This window comes from Hermetia illucens, chromosome 5, assembly GCF_905115235.1.
Source record: "Hermetia illucens chromosome 5, iHerIll2.2.curated.20191125, whole genome shotgun sequence".
NCBI classification, from domain to species: domain Eukaryota; kingdom Metazoa; phylum Arthropoda; class Insecta; order Diptera; family Stratiomyidae; genus Hermetia; species Hermetia illucens.
Window position 1 is genome coordinate 4,978,245 of NC_051853.1, and position 18,062 is coordinate 4,996,306.

The 18,062-nt window shown below is 45.9% G+C and overlaps 1 protein-coding gene across 1 annotated transcript in view; it reads left to right on the forward strand.

The window, feature by feature from the left end:
- Positions 1-18,062, forward strand: part of LOC119657689 — a 77,484-nt gene that overhangs the window by 44,893 nt on the left and 14,529 nt on the right. Inside the window, exons 3-7 of the mRNA XM_038064719.1 lie at positions 10,840-10,937; positions 10,988-11,137; positions 15,839-15,964; positions 16,058-16,297; positions 16,364-16,492. Of these exons, the coding sequence (XP_037920647.1) occupies positions 10,840-10,937; positions 10,988-11,137; positions 15,839-15,964; positions 16,058-16,297; positions 16,364-16,492 (743 nt within the window). The remainder of the gene's footprint in view (positions 1-10,839; positions 10,938-10,987; positions 11,138-15,838; positions 15,965-16,057; positions 16,298-16,363; positions 16,493-18,062) is intronic.

Below are 18,062 nucleotides of genomic sequence, written 5' to 3' on the forward strand. Positions count from 1 at the left end.
CCCACGTTCGGCATCATCCTGGCCAGGGCCATACTGGCAGTGGATGATTTATCACAAACATACTGTACGTGTTGCTTATAGCTGAGCATCCTGTCTATCACCACCCCCAAGTATTTGATGGTCGGCTTGGAAGTGATGATATGATTCCCGATCCTAATACAGGCGTAATTTCTCTTCCGGCGCTTAGTGATGAGGACCGCTTCTGTTTTTTCCTCCGCAAGCGTCAGACCAGAGCTCTCTAACCAGCATTTGACAACACTGATTGCTTCGCTTGAGTATAACTCAGCATCTTCGAGATGCTTTGCGACAACAACCAACGCTATGTCGTCAGCGTAACCCACCACTGTGGCTTCCTCCGGAAGGGGAAGATTAAGTACATCGTTGTACATGATGTTCCACAGTAATGGGCCCAATACGGAGCCCTGTGGGACACCCGCGGAAACAACGTACTCCTGGGGTCCGTCATCGGTGTCATACCAGAGCCTCCTTTCAGTTAAGTAACTATCGACGATAGCAGCGAGATAGGCGGGAATACCAACCTTCGCTAGGGATTTCCGTATTAGATTCCAATTGGCCGAATTGAATGCATTTTTCACGTCCAGGGTTACTACCACACAATATTTGCTGGTACTATCCTTTCCGTGAATTGCATCTTCGGCCAAGCCAGTAACCAATATGATGGCATCGATGGTTGATTTGGCTTTACGGAACCCATACTGCCGATCTGAAAGGCCGCCTTGGCTCTCAACAACCGGGAGTAATCTATTATATAATAGATTACCCGCTCTAACATTTTCCCCACCGTATCCAAAAGACATATGGGTCGGTATGACGATGGTTCACCTGGAGGTTTACCAGGCTTAGGCAGAAGTACCAACTTCTGTCGCTTCCATGCCGCTGGAAATATTCCCTCGGACATGCACGCTTCGAAAAACTCAGCGAACATGTCCGGCCTGGATTTCACGGCAAGCTTGAGGGCCTTATTCGGTACTCCGTCCAGGCCCGGCGCTTTATTGTCTCCTATTCTACCGCAGATTTCCAGCAGCTCGTCTCTGGTGACTGGCGGAATTGCCGTCACATTCAGAGGTGGTTGGAATGTGTCGGTGCTCCCCTCTTGCGGGGGGAATAACCCCTGGATGATTTTCAGCCAGAGGGTGGGACACGTGATCTGCGGAGATGAACGGCCTCTGAACCGTCCCATCACGATTCCATAAGCTCTCCCCCACGGGTTTACGTCCGCTTCTGAGCAGAGCTCCTTAAACATTTTCTCTTGCTTCGCTGGATGGCGAGCTTGAGGGTTTTGCGGGCTGCCTTGTAGGCGCACTCTTTCTGCCCTTGATCGACTCTACCTACCGCCCTCTGAGCCGCTCTTCTGGCTCGGTGGCAGGCTGATCGAAAACCGGTCAGTTCATCATTCCACCAGTAGTTTGGTCTTCTACTGGGGAATGAGCACCTCCTAGGCATGGACGCGTCACATGCTTTGGCGATGCATTGAGCTAGATGGACGGCTCTTTCCGTAGAGGCGCCTGCTTTATCAGGTTGATCTAACCACACCTCTATAAAGGTCTGCTCATCCAAAGATTTTGCAGACCAGCCTGAAATCTTTTTCGGTTTCGGGCATGATAGCTGTTTGGCCTGAGGCTCGACACGTGTCTCAAAGAAGATTGCCTGGTGATCGCTGTGGGTGTAGCGTTCGCTGACGCACCAGGACATACCACGCGCCAGCGAAGGGCTGACAAAGGTCAGGTCTACAACTGAGCCTGACCCCCCTTTCTGGAAGGTATTTACAGCACCTTCGTTGGCCAAAACTATGTCCATCTGCGCGAAAGCTTCTATTAAACTGCGCCCCCTAGCATTTGATTCTCTGCTACCCCACTCTAGGGCCTAAGCATTGAAATCACCAGCAATCACCTTTGGACTTCGTCCCCTTGCGTCGAGAACAAGATTATCAAGCATTTGCTCGAATTCAAGCAGTGTCAAACTTGGTGGGGCGTAGCAGCTGTATACATATACACCACCTATTTTCGCCCACACAAAGCCACTGGCTGCCTGACTTGCAGTACATTGTATGGCCTGTCGACCACAAGCCCATATCGCCGCTCCACCAGTAGAATCTGTGACCCATACGCCACCGTGACGGTTTCTGTACGGCTCACTTATGACTGTCTGTCTGTCTGTCCGTCTGTCTTTTTTTTTTTTTTTTTTTTTTTTTTCCGATGGAAGGTGGAAAGCTTCAAAAGCTACCGCAGGCTCCTGCCACACGGTTATGTGGGACTCTTACCCACTAAAACCACCTCCTTCTCCTTCCACTCTCCCCGCGTGACTCCCATTTGGTATTACGTCGCGGGGCTGGATCAGAATTTATTCTGCGGTCATGTCAACATTCGTGTTCCTCTCGCGTTCATTCTTTCGGATGACTTCCTCCTGCCTAAGCTTCTTTCCGATGGCTGTAGTAACTTTTTCAACTTCGGTCCATATCCTCTTGGCTTTCACCATAAGCTCCATGATATTTTCGGGTGTAAAGTGCTCCCCGGTTGTAGCTTCTAATGTAGCCCTTTGGGTTTCGAATCTGGGGCAGTGAAAAAAGACGTGTTCTGCGTCCTCTGGAATGTTTGCACACTGTGGGCAATATGGCGAATCATCACGCCCAAATCGATACAGATATGCTCGATAGCCTCCGTGTCCGCTCAAGAATTGAGTTAGGTCGAAACCTACTTCGCCGTGAGGTCGTTCGATCCATTTCCGGATATCCCTTATGATTTTGTGAGTCCAACGGCCTTTTTCTGACTCGTCCCACTTCTCTTGCCATTCCGCGACAGTTTCACCTCGTGCGAACTGTCGCCGACGGGCAGGAGATTCTCCGGTGAGGTACGTTCGATCGTAGAGTCGTTGTGTTTCTTTCGCCAGAATCTCAATCGGGATCATTCCTGCTATCACGCAAGCTGCTTCATTAGAAATTGTTCTGTAAGCGCAACATGTTCGGAGTACACTTATGCGATACGCAGCTCCAATCTTTTTCTTATTTATTGCATTTTCCAGTGCATCTGCCCATACTGGGGCTGCATACAGTAGGATCGAACTGACCACCCTTGAAATAAGGAGTCGACGGCTCGGCCTTGGGCCACCTATATTTGGTAGCATTCTCGCAACCAGCGCTCCGATGTTATATGCCTTGGTTGCTGCACCCTCCACATGTAATCTGAAATTCAACCTCTGATCAATCATTACACCTAAGTACTTAAGTGCAGGCTTGGAATAAATTATTTGCGTTCCAACTTTGATCTTCATGGAAGTGCACTTTCTCCGCTTGGTAATAAGTACTACTTCCGTCTTATGCTCTGCGAGCTGTAGACCAGCATTCTTTAACCAGGATTTAATCTCATAGACTGCTTCATTTGCATAGAGCTCGGCTTCCTCGAGAAGGCGTGCCGTCTGTCTGTCTGTCTGTCTATCTGTCTGTCTGTCTGTCCGTCACACCCATTTTTCTCGGAGACGGTTATAGCGATTGACACCAAATTTGGTAGAAAGGTGGGAACTGTGAACGCTCATGCATATAGTGAGTTACATCCTTTTACGACGAATTTAAGGGGGGTCCCCATACATACAAAAGGGGGGTGTAAATTTTTTTTTCATCAAATATAGTCATATGGGGTATCAGATTAAAGGTCTCGATTAGTACTTTTCGAAGCCGGTCTTAGTTTTGATACTGGTGGAAAAGGTGGGGAGAGAGGGGGGTTGAAAGTGGTCATTTTTTTAACGAACCCATTCTCAGAAACCACTTAACCGAAAAATCTGAAAAAAATCAGAGGGCTGCCACTATATGGTGCCTAGGCTCCGAAATACCCTCCATACCGATATCTGTTCAAATAAAGTTAATAATAGTACATTACTATAATTTTTAGTTATTGACAGGAAAACCCCCCTTAAGTTCATTTCAGAATCACAAAATTTTGCACCAATATAGACTACAGCATAAAGCACGATCCTGCCAAATTTAGTGAAAATCGCACTATTACTAACAAAGTTACACTAGGTCAAAACTGTCGCTCCTATGCAAATTCAAGACTATGAATGTCAATATCATTTGAAAGTGGATATTTTCAGATAATATATGCATATTTTACGTGCTATTTACTAATGAGACAAATGCACACTCAAGTCTCTTAATAAAAGAAATACACAAAACCTTTGATACCTGAAGCGTCGAATTCAAAATTCCCTCTTTCCCGGATTATTTCCAGGAACGATATCTCCCTCCGTTTTCGATTTTCATGGTGAATTCGATGTTCCTGTGTGCCCGGTTGAGTTTCGCGAGGATTGTTCCTGCTTCTTCCCTTTTGATGATTGTTAATATATCGTCCACGTACCTGATTCAGAATCTGGGGAGTGTTGCAGCCTCCTCATTCTCCAGGTTCTCTATATATACTTCGCATAGCAGTGGTGAAAGGGCGTTGCTCATTGCTGCCCCGGAGGTTGTTCTATAAAATTTATTCCTGAATGTGAAATAGGATTCACTCATGCATGTGCCTTCTTCCTCCATTTGGATGAGGCTTCGTGTGTCGTGATTGGGCTCCCTTCATCGGTATGCTTGGGTATAATGTATGTATGTTTCTTAGAAAGCTTTTACGTCGAAGGGTACTAGTATTTCATCATTTTCTTTCCCCCAGACCTCGTTGAGTCTGGCAATGACTTCTCTGCTGTTTCCCACTGCCCGTTTTCCACTTCGCAATATTTTGGATCGGCGAATTCGTTGCTGCTATTATCTCTCTGACCTCGTAGCTTTCTTTATATATTTTGAGGAGGCATTTGATTCTAGGCAGAGATTGGTTAGGCATTCTCAGTTCGGCTGCAGATTGGTATCACCTCTGCGAACTTCCGAGGCCAAAAACTAGCTGTGGTGGAAGTTGCGGAGCTATACGTAAAGTTCTAAATAGCGGGAGAATCAGAATTGGTTGGGTAGCGTGTAGGATACGAATCTGGGTCGCCCTAACCAAATATTACAGACGTTTAGATTATGGACACAACTTGAAAGCTGCGTCCTGTGCAGGGACCGTGGCTCGTCTGATGAGAATGTTGCGCACGCTGTGGGCTCGGGCGGTGTTCTGTCTTCAGAGCAGAACTGGAAAGAACTAAGACGCGGTCAACATTATTCGCATCCTACAAATCAATATGCACCGAAGTACAACCGCTCACGAGTCGCTAGCGCAGTTCGCTGCGGAGACCAAAGCTGATTTAGTGCTCATGAGTGAGCAGTACCGAAACAAGACTTCAGCTTCACGGCACCCATTATATGATATATCAGATACCGCTTCCATCTGGGTTCAGGACGGCACCCTCTTTAGGGTTCTTGCTCAAGGATGAGGGGATGGCTTTATCTGGATTCGGTGCTTAGGGATATCTTCCGCCGAATGAGACGATGCCGGACTTTCGATACAAGCTTGATGCATTCGAGGACGCTATCTTGAGCACGCCTCACTCAGACTCCAGAGGGAAACGAATTTTCGGAATGGCGGCGAGAACAGGACTGGTAGTTTTAAACACCGGATCCACCCCAATATTCCGGCGCCTAGGCTGCGAGGGAAGCATTCCAGACCTAAGCTTCGCGTCGGAGTCATTGGTGTCGCTGGTGAACTTGTAGCGGGTTCTGGAAGACTTCTTGGTAAGCGACTATCAACATATTGCCTTCAAATTGGTGGACATTAACACTCTGTGCGCACCATCGTGGCCCTCTTTCTGTTAGTGGAATGTCACGAAGGTGATCACCGGGAGGTTTATTGAAACTCTTGGAACAAGTGGGGCCTTGCTGGAGGGTACTCGGCGCTCGTAAATTCAGTCATGAACTTGATAACGACGACCTGTGGAGACGTGGCAAACCTTCTATGTATTGGTGGACAGTGGAAATTGCAGAGCTCCCCAAGGAGTGTCACAGACTCGGCCGCTTAACCCAACGGCTAAACTCCCGGGAGGAGGCATGTAGCATAATGACAGAGTACAGTTCACCCAAATGGAAACTCCGAAGTACAATAAGCAGGAGCACAGCTAGCTGCTGGCAGGATCTGGTGGACGAGATGAATGGGGACCCGTGGGGACTCGGTTACAAACTGGTGGGTTTCTGCGGAAACCCAATTCATTTAAGGCCGAACAAATGGGCCGCATTTCACGGGCTTTATTTGCATACCCCGGACGAGATGGCGCAGAGAGCCTCGAGGGCTGTCCACTGTCAAGTTGGAACAGGCAGTCATTTCTATGCAATCCAAGAAGGCGTCAGGACCCAATGGTGTTGCAGCAGGGGTATGCAAACTGGTATTCCAACATCGACCAGACCTACTGTTCGCCGCATTCAACCCTTGCCACAAAGAGGGCATTTCCCTTCTTTTTGGAAGGTGGTGAGGCTTGCGCTGATCAGCAAAAGGAAGAGCGACTCTGAGTTTCCGTCTTCATACCGCCCACCTTGTATGTTTGACACTGCCGAACTATTACGGAAGCTGTAACGCATTTAGAGGATGGGTGAGGACGAGGTGATGGTATTGTATGATGTGAAAGCATTGTTTCCCAATACGTCAGTGAGTTAATTTTCGGGCTTGATAGATAGGTGAGCCAGTTTGGATCTGATCCGGAATAGAGAAGAAAAGTTCGAATTTATGCAAACCTTGGAAGGCTCTCCATGAACGAAAATTATTTTACGTTTCGGGATAGATTCTTCAAAAATGCTTCAGGAGTAGCGATGGGGAACCTAATAATGCCTAAAGTATGGCTTAGGTATATAGATGGCGTTTTTGCGACTGTTAGAAGAGACGATATCGACAAGGTTATCTCCTCGATAAACAGAATTCATCATAAAATAAAGTATACACTAGAGGTAGAAAAGGATGGGTCTCTACCTTTCCTAGATCTGAATATCGTCAACTCTAGCGGGAGGCGTAGTCCAGACTACGAATTTCGCCATATTCTCCACGAGAAGATTCTTTGCAGCGTTGTAGCCCTCTTTGGATTTGAGAAGTATGTGGTGGTTGGAGTTTTCTGATTTTTTCAGTAGGAAGTTTTTGGTTATGGCACTGGAGATTGTAGTTTCTGTCTCCCCGACATTTTCCGCGGGTTCGACAATAACAATAGGAGGAATTTTAGTAGTTATTAGCTTCCTCCGAGGGACCTGTGGTGGTTATTGTTGAGACTAGGATTTTTTTGGGGCTTGTCATTTAGTGTTCGATTTCATAGCAAAGGTGGCACATGGTGGCACTTGGTCTGTGTGGGGCGAGGTCCAGCTTATGTTGATTTGATAGTTGCCTCTAGTGGGGTATATGGTCGACTGCAGGCTTCTGATTAAGTCCTCCAGGGATTTGTATTTAGCTAAGGCCTCTGTCAGCTTGATCTGTAGGTTTTCGTTTTGTCTCCTTAGGCAACTGTCTCATCGTTAGCTTTAGCTTTTCTTTCTTCGTCCTTAATCGTTCCGTCAGAATCATTAGCTGAGTCCATCACTGACGCGTCCTCGCCCTCAACTTCCATTTCTTCAGGAGCCACCTTTGAATGATTTTTACGGCGTTTCTTTGCCGTTCGACTTTTTCTGAGTGGTTGGACATACAACTGGTAGGATCAAGTCGTATTTACCAGCTAAAATCTCAGCTTGTCAGAGAAAAGGACCAAAAAACGGTAGATGAGGTGAGCGTTATTTATAAAATCACTTGCTCAGATTGTCTGAAGGTATATATCGGACAGACGAAAAGGCTAGTAACCATTAAATTTAGGGAGCATCTGAAGGAGGCAGAGTTGGCCATCAAGTGCTCCCGAATCTGTAGCTTTTGAATTTGCGTTAGTAGGGTAGTGCGAGTTCTTGGCCGCGTTCGAGAGAAGAATCCTCCGAAGAATTTTTGGCCCCTACATGAGGATCGACGCTTCCGTAGCCTACATAACGACGAAATCTATGAGCGATACCATGACCGTCCGGTTGTGGATAAAATCCGACTAAATAGGTTACGGTGGGCGGGTTACTTAATCCGTATGGAAGAGGATGATCCAGCCCGGAAAGTCTATAAGGGTAATATCTATGGTAGGCAGACCCTGCCTAAGATGGAGCGATGGCTTAGGTCAGGACGCCAGACAGTTTTGAGGGATATCGAATTGGTGGACCTCGACGCAAAACCGGGATGTCTGGAGTTCCTTTATAAGGTGATGATGGTTGTGGAGTATTGTATTGGGAGACAAGTTCGGCGAGGTGGATCCATTAGTCCGGATTTGTATTTTTGAGGGCAGTGTTTAGGGAAGGTTTATTGTGTAGGAAGTTGGAGCGGATGCGTAGGGAGTAGTATTTGGGGCAGTCGATAAGGACGTGTTGGTTGTCCTCGGGGATAACACATTGGGGGCAGTTCCCATCAGTTAAGATTTTCATTCTATGTGATTCCTTTTTATTGTAGGTATGATTTGTTAATATTCTGTTTGTAACTTTTATATTTCTCGCAGATGTAGTGTTTTTTTTTAAATCAGTTTTGCGGCGACGGGATGTTAAATATATTGTAAAAGAAGCTGCCTTTAGTTTGTGATCTGAGGGTATATTCGTTTTCTTATTCCCGGCCGAGTTCTGTAAGAGCTATTTTTATGGCGTCCTTTGGTGGGATTTTAGTAGGGGTGATGGTGGGGATGTCATGCAGAGGCCGCATCACTTCATTAAAGGCTCGAGTAAACCGAAAACTCTGGGGTGTTCAACGTAAAAGTGATCGATACTAGCAGAGGCATCACAGTTAAAAGACGAGTAGGCCGCGAAAAGGATCCATTAAATGCAGAGGAAAAAAACGGCATATATAGAATAAATTGTAGCGACTGCGACAAAGTTTGCATTGGAGATAGCGTTTGGTAGTAGAGCTGCTGGTGTTGGTTCATCAGGCGTTTGCCAGGTACTATGCTAAATCGTGGGTACCAATCGATGTTTCGCCCTGAGATTTATACTACCCCTTTGACTGTCAGTGGTGCTTTCCTCTGTAATATGATAGATAGACCACATTCGCATTGTCTCCTTACCTCATCCCCTCGGAGACATTATAATGGTGCTTCTTCTACATTTGGAAAAGTTGAGCTAACGCTTCCAGTTTTCGTCTTTGACTGCTTTAAGTGTTTTTTCCACATTTCGGAAGTGTGGTTGAACAGCGTATCGTTTGTTAGATATTGATTTCAAATTCTCCCCGCATATTTCATTGAAAGATCTTGCTAAATTGCTCACGTCAATGTCCTAAAATGTCTGGAGTTGGCGATCTACATATTTCCAACAGAGAAATATAACTAGATATTGTGCCAAACTAAGAAGACTATATGCAGAAGATTCGTCTCTCGGCGCATTGCTTAAATTCGTATGTTGGAAGAAAAACATTGCACATGTTCGACGTTCTTCAATCACTTCCGCGTGAAAATATTGCTCTGCACGGATTCGCTTTATCTGTAGCCTTAGTTTTTCAACTGTGTGGACCAGTATTTCAAAGTTGTGGTCAAGCATGTGGAGAGTAGATTGGTGTGCTTTCGCAAAATCGTTAGCTAGGATGTTTACTTTTTAGGGAAGGGATATGATTTATGGAGGGATGCCGTTACGGCTGGCAGTTCCCCCAAGTTCAAGTGTTTGAATTTAGCTCACTGTTGGAGAGGCGATTGTGGGGGTGGTTTGTATACAGGGTGAAATTCCTTTCGCGGATTGAGGTGGTGAAATCATGGATCTTGCCCTTAAGGAAGGAGTACTGCGGGGAATATCTAATTCTAAATAGAAATAGTCTCTGCCATGGGGTTTTCTTGTAATGGATGTCTTAAAGGATATCGTCTGGGAGTCAGATAAGGTAACGGAAGTTGAGGGACCGTGTTGATACAAATTCGTCACATACTATCTGAATTATCTCAGTATATTGATGAACTGCACCGTCAATGGTATCCTTAGAAACTCCTTGATTTAGAGGGAGTTGGAGCTGTGAGAGCCTGGCTTTGAGGGATTGGTTTATGAGCCGCCAGTTGGCGTTTTTCAAGTCCTGTTTCAAGGAAAGGGGCGGTGTTTGGATTGGGATTTACGCTGATGTTGCAGCTTATCAGGAAGTGGTCGAGGTGTGAGTGGCAGTTTTTGCACTGCATAATTTGTTTATTAATAATTCGCTCGAAGCGGATTAAAATGCGGTTTATCGCTTTTGCTGGGGTGAAATCGTCCATCTCGAAGGAGGCGTGCGTGACTAGGCACAGGTCCAGTCTACGGCCCTCTTGCTTCGCCTTCGATGTGGCGAAGGGTTTGACGGACAGCACATTGGAGATACCTTGGACCTTCAAATCCTCGATGAATAATAAGTGATGTGGTTTCTGAAGGGAGAGTGTATGTGAAGAACTTCGCCTTGTTTTCCATGAAAAGGTATTTGGTGGTAGGAAGTCTTTGGTTATGGCATTGGAGATGGCAGTCTCTGTCAGCTGTCAGAAATTTTCCGCGAGCTCGACAATAATAATAGCAGGAATTTGAGTATTTCCTTGTTTCTTCCGATGGCCCTGTGGCAGTGGTTGTTGAGGGTTGGATTTTGTTGGTATTGCGCAGTTGGTTTGCTTGGGCGGAGGTCCTCCGTATGTTGATTTGGTAGTTGCATCTAGTGAGGCAATGGTCGACTGCAGACTCCGGATTAAGCTCTGTAAGACGAAAAGGCTGGTAACCAGTAGATTTAGGGAGGATATGAAGGAGGCAAATGTGGCTATTGGGTACTCCGGAAACTGTTGATTTGAAAGTTACGTTGGTAGTGTATTGGATTGTCTAGTTGGGGTGTAACTGCGTGACTTAGAGCTTGAAGCTGGAAACGAAAACTAAAAATGTAAACATTAATGTTTGCTTAATGGTTTCAGGTAACAATTGCTACAGATTTAGGCAAGGTCGTGACACGGCTGCAATTAGAACGTTCTGAAGTGGCTTTTTACGTTTTTACGAATGGAAGTCACACAAGGTAAGGACTTTTCATAACACCTACATTTTATTGACCATTTTGGTTCGTAGGTCAAATTTAACACAACGCTTCGCTATAACAGACCAAGCCTTGAATAACATGACAACGTGGAGTGAAGTGAGTGTGCCTTCTCACGATGACGAGGATATCGGAGTTATGTTGAATCGGACTGAGTTCTTAAGTCGGCTAAACGATTTTCGGTAAGTTCGGGGCTGATTCACTAAATTAAGATTAGATTATAAAATTCTTCAATTCCAATTTGCATAATTCATTTACGAGTAGATTTGTGCTTTCTTTTTCTTTTCGTTCTTTTTTTTCGTTAATTTTCCACCTAACATTTAATTTGCCTTTTTTTTGTTAGTTAGTTTAGTTAACTGGGGGAAGCCGCAGCTCCGAGCACTCAGGGCATTGTTAGGCCCATTGTACTATCCCCGTAAGTTGCCTATTCAATGGCTTCCCGCCTACGGTGTTCGCGGGCTTTAGCGAATCTTAGAACATTCTTCAGAGGCAGAGAGTGTACAGGTTCTTCATTGAAGAAAACCTTGCCAAGGTGTCTTCGTCTGAGATCTGAGGATGCCGGGCAGCTGCATAAAAAGTGCAGAGCCATCTCCCCCTCCTCCTCACATTGGCTGCACACAGCCGAAACCACTACCCAATCTTTTCCATATGGTAGTTTAAGGAGCAGTGTCCTGTCAAAAGCCCTACTAGGGTTTTCATGTCCCACTTTTTAAGGGACAACAAAAATGCCGCTCTAGTCGCCCTAGCCTCCTTCACGAAGATTTTCGCTTGTCGGCAAGAGTCCAAATTTCTCCACTCGGTTGCGTGAATCCTTGCAATTTCACCCTTCAGAGTAGACTTGACAGTAGATGGTTGGATTCCAAGAGCTGGTTCTGGCCCCACCATTGTGAATCCAGATCCTCGGCAGTCTGTCAGCCTCCTCATTACCGGCGATGTTAGAGTGCCCAGGCACCCACAAAAGGAATGTTTCGTTCAGTCGGCCAAGTTTCAGCAGCACCTGATGACAACTCCACACCAACTGGCTTGATATGTTGTTGCCATTTAGTGCTGATAATGCCGCCCGACTGTCGGGACAGATTCGAATGGTGTGACCCCTCCATTTTTGTCGCAGACATTCTTCTGCTGCCAATGAAATTGCATATATCTCCGCCTGGAATATGGTCCTCATTTTTCCGAGAGGTCGGGCCAGTTCTATAATCGGATTCTCCGAGAACACCCCTGCACCTGATCCATCCTCCACGACTGACCCATCGGTGAAGATTATTGGGTCTGTAATCTGAAAAGACTCATGGCCACTTGTCGACCATTCTTCTCTTTCGGTGATTACGACAGTGTATGTCTTTTCAAAGACGAATCTGGAAACCACATGATCGGTGTCGGCATCAGAGTTACCGGATGTTATTCAAGGAATTTCTAGATAGACGCATGACTGTTTGTTTGGCCGCGTTTCCACGCCCCAATGGTATCGAGCGTATATGCGTCGCTGTGTCCGCAAACTTACCGGTAATTATTACGGCTAGGTCGTCCGCGAATGCTTGCGCGAAGACTTTTTTGTCCTCCAGGAGCCACAGCAGGGTATCCATCACCAAGAGCCATAACAGTGGAGAGAGAACCCCTCCCTGTGGGCAGCCCCTGAGACATCCTGCTTCAACAGACTTCTGGCCGATCGATATGTGGATTTTTCTCCACTCTAGCATGTGAAGGATCCAACTGATTAGTCGCGGCTCGATTCCATGCTGTCTTGCCGCATCACAAATTGCCGCGAATGAGGCATAATTGAAGGCACCTTCGATGTCCATGAATGCACCTAAGGCGTATTCCTTTTCGGACATCGCCTTTTCAATTTTTGCCGTAAGTTCATGAAGTGCTGTCTCCGCGGATTTGCCTTTCTGAAGTGGCCACTTAGGAATGTGTGTATCCCTTATGAACCGATCTACTAGTCTTTCTAGTCCTTTCAACAGAAAGGATGTTAGGCTGATCGGTCGAAAGCTTTTTGCGTCTGTGTAGGTGGGTTTCCCTGGTTTGGGAATGAACAACACCTTCACATCCCGCCATTTAATTGGAATATAAGCGTGTGCTAGGCATGCACGATATATATTCCGAATATGTAGACCCAGGGCATCCATTCCTTCTATTACTAGCGCAGGGATGATGCCATTCGGACCTGCAGACTTGTATCTATGGAACGAGTTAAATGCCCATTTCACTCGCTCCAGTGATACTAATTTGCATGCCAGATTCCAGTCTCTCGGTTGAGGGCTGTATGCACCTGTTGGCCCCGAGATTAGGTTTTGAATTCTGCCTGGGAAGTGCACTTCAAGCAAATGATTTGCCGTTTCTTCATCGCTTTCTGTGTACTTCCCATTCTGTAAACGTAAATAACCCAGTTTCTGGTTACGTTCTCTGACCAGAATCCGCTTCAGTTTTGAGGTTGCCTCAAGAGAGTTAGTCTCTTCGCAAAAACGTCTCCAAGATGATCGTTTAGCCGATCTTATGCTCTTCTTTAGAGTCTTCTGTGCCTCTTTATAGCGATTCCAGCTAGTGCCTGATTCACCCTTCAGAGCACGATTAAGGAGCATCCTTATCGTTCTCCTCTGTTTTGCCAGATCCGAGTTCCACCATGGTGTTTTACCCTTCTTTGGCATCTTGAGTGGACAGCTTTCTTCGAAAGCTTTTCTCATGCTAGTTGTGATCATCTGGGTTGTCTTCTCAATTCCAGCAATGGATTTGATGCGCTTTCCAAGGATCGTGACTCGGGCGCTCAATTCTATTTGATACATCACCCAATCTGTCTTCCTCGGAGTCCGAAATGGAGTGGGTAGAGGTGGATCCATGCCCATAACGAAATCAATGCGTCTGTGATCCGAGAGTGTGATATCGTTTGATAATCTCCACTCTCCGATCAGAGACGCGATGTCAGGAGATGCCATCGTGATGTCGATGACCTCTTGCCTGACCACGTTGAAGAAAGTGGGTTCATTACCCATATTTAGGATCTGCAAATCGGTTCCTACTAGATATTCCAGTAGTCTCGATCCTCTTGCATTGATGTTCGAACTTCCCCAGCATATGTGGTGAGCGTTGACATCACATCCTGCTATTGCCCCCATGCCTCTACTTTTGGCATATTGGATAGCTCTGATGAATGTTCCACTGGGAACGTCTTCTGCAGCGTAGGGGAAATATGCAGGGCACCATAGTATCTCTTTTTCTGCCTGTTGACTTTTTATGGTTAGCTTAGCCGATGTGGTGTCGCCATCACATAGGTCGTTAACCAGGTTAGCCTGGAAGTCATTGGAGACTACCATGCAGTTGCGGGGTCGATCGCTTCCATTGGCATACAATAGGTCAGCATGTTGGAAGGTTAGGCTCCTGACTGCCCCACTAACAACCCACGGTTCTTGTATGAGGTATATAAATGTCTTGCAGCTATTGATCCGACGACTGATGAGTGCAGTCGCCGCTTTACCGAGCCGGAGCCGATTTTTCCCGAACCTTCTTAACATCGGGTTCGGGAACGCCGATAGTGAGAAAAGTTCCCGGCCTATCGGTTCTCTCTCCTGTTTTGCTGCCTAGCAGCACTCTGGGTTGGAAGTGTTGAGGTTGCTCTGTACACCAAGTTGTTCCAGAACCCTAACACCATTTCGCTCTTCTTCTGGAAGCGAGAGAAAGCACTTTCTGATCGACGGAAGCTGAGAGATCCTTTTCAAGGTTAGTCGCGCACCCTCCCACACATCGTTAAGGGAGAAGCAGCACTGCCTGAGCCACTCGTTCGTGTCTTCGTCGGTAAAGTTCAGCCGTAACATTTTACGGTATACACCTACCGACTCAAAGCAAAGCTTAATGCCTTGTGCGAACGCAGTCCTTACAGCTAGAAGGAGTTTCCTGCTAAGCTGTTCGCACTGCTCAGTATAGTAGCCGGATGGATTAGAGTCGTCATACAGGACCCATCCGTCGGCTTCGATAGCCTTGACTGCAAATGAAGGCCTAGCCGTTGCTGGCCTAGTCCTCTTTGCTGCCTTTTGTGTCGAAGAGTTAGGATCGTCCGAGGACCGTTGCCGCTTCGGTTTCCCTTTAGCCGCAGGTGGTCCGAACGCTCCTTTCCCCTCAACCTTGACACAGCTCTTGGGTTGTGCGTTGCCCGGAGGCGGTTTGCCCGGAGGCTGTTTGCTCGAAGGCGGTTTGCCCGGAGGCTGTTTGCCCAAAGGCGGTTTGCCCGAAGGCAGTTTGCTGTCCGTGGAAAGGTGCTTACCCATGGGCAAGACTTTAGCCTCAGCAGGTGGCGCCGATTGGAGCCTGGGGTCAGGAATACTGACAGAAGACTCGACTCGATGAGCTCAGGGTTGCCCTTTCACTCGGGGTTGGATCGTCACGATCGAAGTTTAACTGTGTTTGCTTAATAGGTTTATGTGTTTGTTTTTTTTGTTTTTTCATAGTTGGCTGCCATGGCTTTAATTTTTGCCGAGACAAAGCTAGTTGAAACTGGGGGTCGTCTGTTACCCAGAGTTCACCGTTTACGGCCACATCTTAACACCTGTGGCCATTCAGCCCTCGGCACGGTAGTCACACCTTGGCTTGGGGTTTTGATTACCGCTTAGCTTCAGGTATCACCTCCCGTTTCCTGGAGGATCTTCCTTACTGAGCTCCCTCACTACGACAAGGTAGGTAATCGTCGAGGGAGTGCCTTTTTTTAAGTCCCATATATGTTTCGTGTATACTTCATCCAAATACACCCTGTACCCCCATCTTATTTGATTTCTTGTATCCACATCTTACTTTATGCTTCATGAGATATAATTGCTAAAGGGTAGAAAAGCAGTTTTCAGTTGCTTTCTAATTTTGCGTTAATATTTAAGACTACATATTCTTACACATGTGCCCAGCGACAAAATCAGCTCAGAGGAAAGCAGTATTGCAGAAGTAATGAATTGGTACACGTCAATTACTCGAGGGATGTTGAACCATCTTACCGAGCAAATAAAGGAGACAGACAATAGCGGAGTTTGGAGGTGATTGCAATTCAATAACTTAATCTTCTTAAGTTCTGATTGGTTTTAAAAATTTGAAAGCATTCTATAAAATCTTGTGTACTTTCCACTTAGATACTTACTCGGTTTCAAGAATCTTTTACGAAGCATTGAATGTATTGGCATAGCAACTTCTTATGGGATCAAGTACTTCGGCCGGGGAGTTCTCGGTACTGAGGCTTATGTGGCCTACATCAAACATGATAGTCTTGGGAAGGATTTATTGAATGGAACTTTGAATTATGTCCCATCACTTTTCGATATATATCGAAATTTAAATCTTTCAAAAGCTGACTATGGAAACTTGAAAAACTGGTAGTATAGCGAAGGATTCTTGGTCTGGATGAGCTGTCTAAAAATAATGTCCTAATCCTCTTGCAGGAGTAACATCATACTCAAGAATAGAAAGAAGAGTCCAAGTGTTGAGGACTCGATTGATTATTACGATTTGATGGCTAAGTACGTTGACGAGCTACGGAAACTTCAAAGAGAGTTGAGGATTAAGATAAGGTAAGTTTTTGGTGGGTATAACGTATTTTTGCCTTTACTTTCTGTTTGCTTATTTAATATTAGGTGTTTAGTGATTAGGTTTGCCAAAAAATTGTTCTTGTATTACCTACATTGACTATGATTTCTTTGTTGATTTCAAGCTTATATTAGTGATGACTCCCAGATATAGAAATAGTTTCCTGGTGTGGCCCCCAATGTGGGAGTGCTTCCAATTCCTAGTAGTGTTCAGTACATTGGAGGAATGTGATTAATGGGTAAAGAAGTAGATGGTTTTTATGAAGGGAAGAAGATACTTGTAACCGGTTCTAAGAAGTTTATTCATTTAAAAATATTGGTAATCTTCTGTAAAATAACCCTGAGAATTTCAAATCAAAACGTGAAATGATATTGAAGTTATAGCCTTGGAAGTATCCGTGGCTTTACTGGAGGGAGAGCGCTAACCTCTTCATAATCTCTCCCAAGTGGATTCATTTTGGACGAGATATATATCTGCATACAATCAGTGTAATGTAAGATTTTAGTATTGATCTGGAATCGCCGAGTTTCCTCTAGGTTTCTTCTATGTGTTTTGGTCCTTGGGGACTGTCTCGTAGTTTGGACAATTGGGCGAATTGTCTAATTTAAACCTTAAGAGGTACTGATGATATGTCCCGTCAGAAACTGGGTGAGATTATTTATAATCAATCTCCCCATGTTGTCTCCCCAGCCACTCCTTGATGGTAGGAATCAGCCTGTGTGTCCACCCGCCTTTTCCCGATCTTTCCATTTCGGCATTCTTCGTTTGCGACAAAGACAAGACTTCAGATTGTATGTATTCGCCATCTCATCTGTTAAGACGTCAATTGGCATCATTCCGGAGACGACGAATGCAGCCTCATCTGAGGTGGTCCTAAATGCAGAACACACCCATAAGGCTGTTCCTCTGTAGACCGCACTCAGTTTATATGCTTCTATGCCTAAAAAATGCAACGCTTTTCCCCAAACTGGGACTGCATACAGCAAGATAGAATTTACCACCCTGGCTGTGAGCAGCCTAAAAGTATGCAGCGGTCCTCCCACGTTCGGCATCATCCTTGCCAGAGCCATTCTCGTGGTGGATGCTTTTTCGCAAGTATGCTCTAAGTGCTGCTTAAAATTTAGTTTTCCGTCTATCATCACAGTTTTCTGTCGATCACCCCCAAGTATTTGATGGCCGACTTAGAAGTGATAATGCGAATGCCGATTTGAAAGGCCTCTTTGGCTCTCGATGATCGGAAGTAATCTATTGTAAATTACCCGCTCCAACATTTTCCTCATAGTGTCTAGAAGACATATGGGTCTATAGGAGGACAAGTCCCCTGTAGGTTTACCACCAGCAGAACCAATCTCTGCCGTTTTCATGGTGCAGGAAGGATACCCTCGGACATGCACGCTTCCAACAATTCCAGGAACATATTCGGTCTACATTTGACGGTAAGTTTGAGGGCCTTATTCGGAAAACCGTCCAGACTCGGGGCTTGGCTGTCACCTATTCGCTCGTCCCTGGTGACTGGTGAAATCAGCGTCATATTCAGGGGGGCACTCAAAGGAG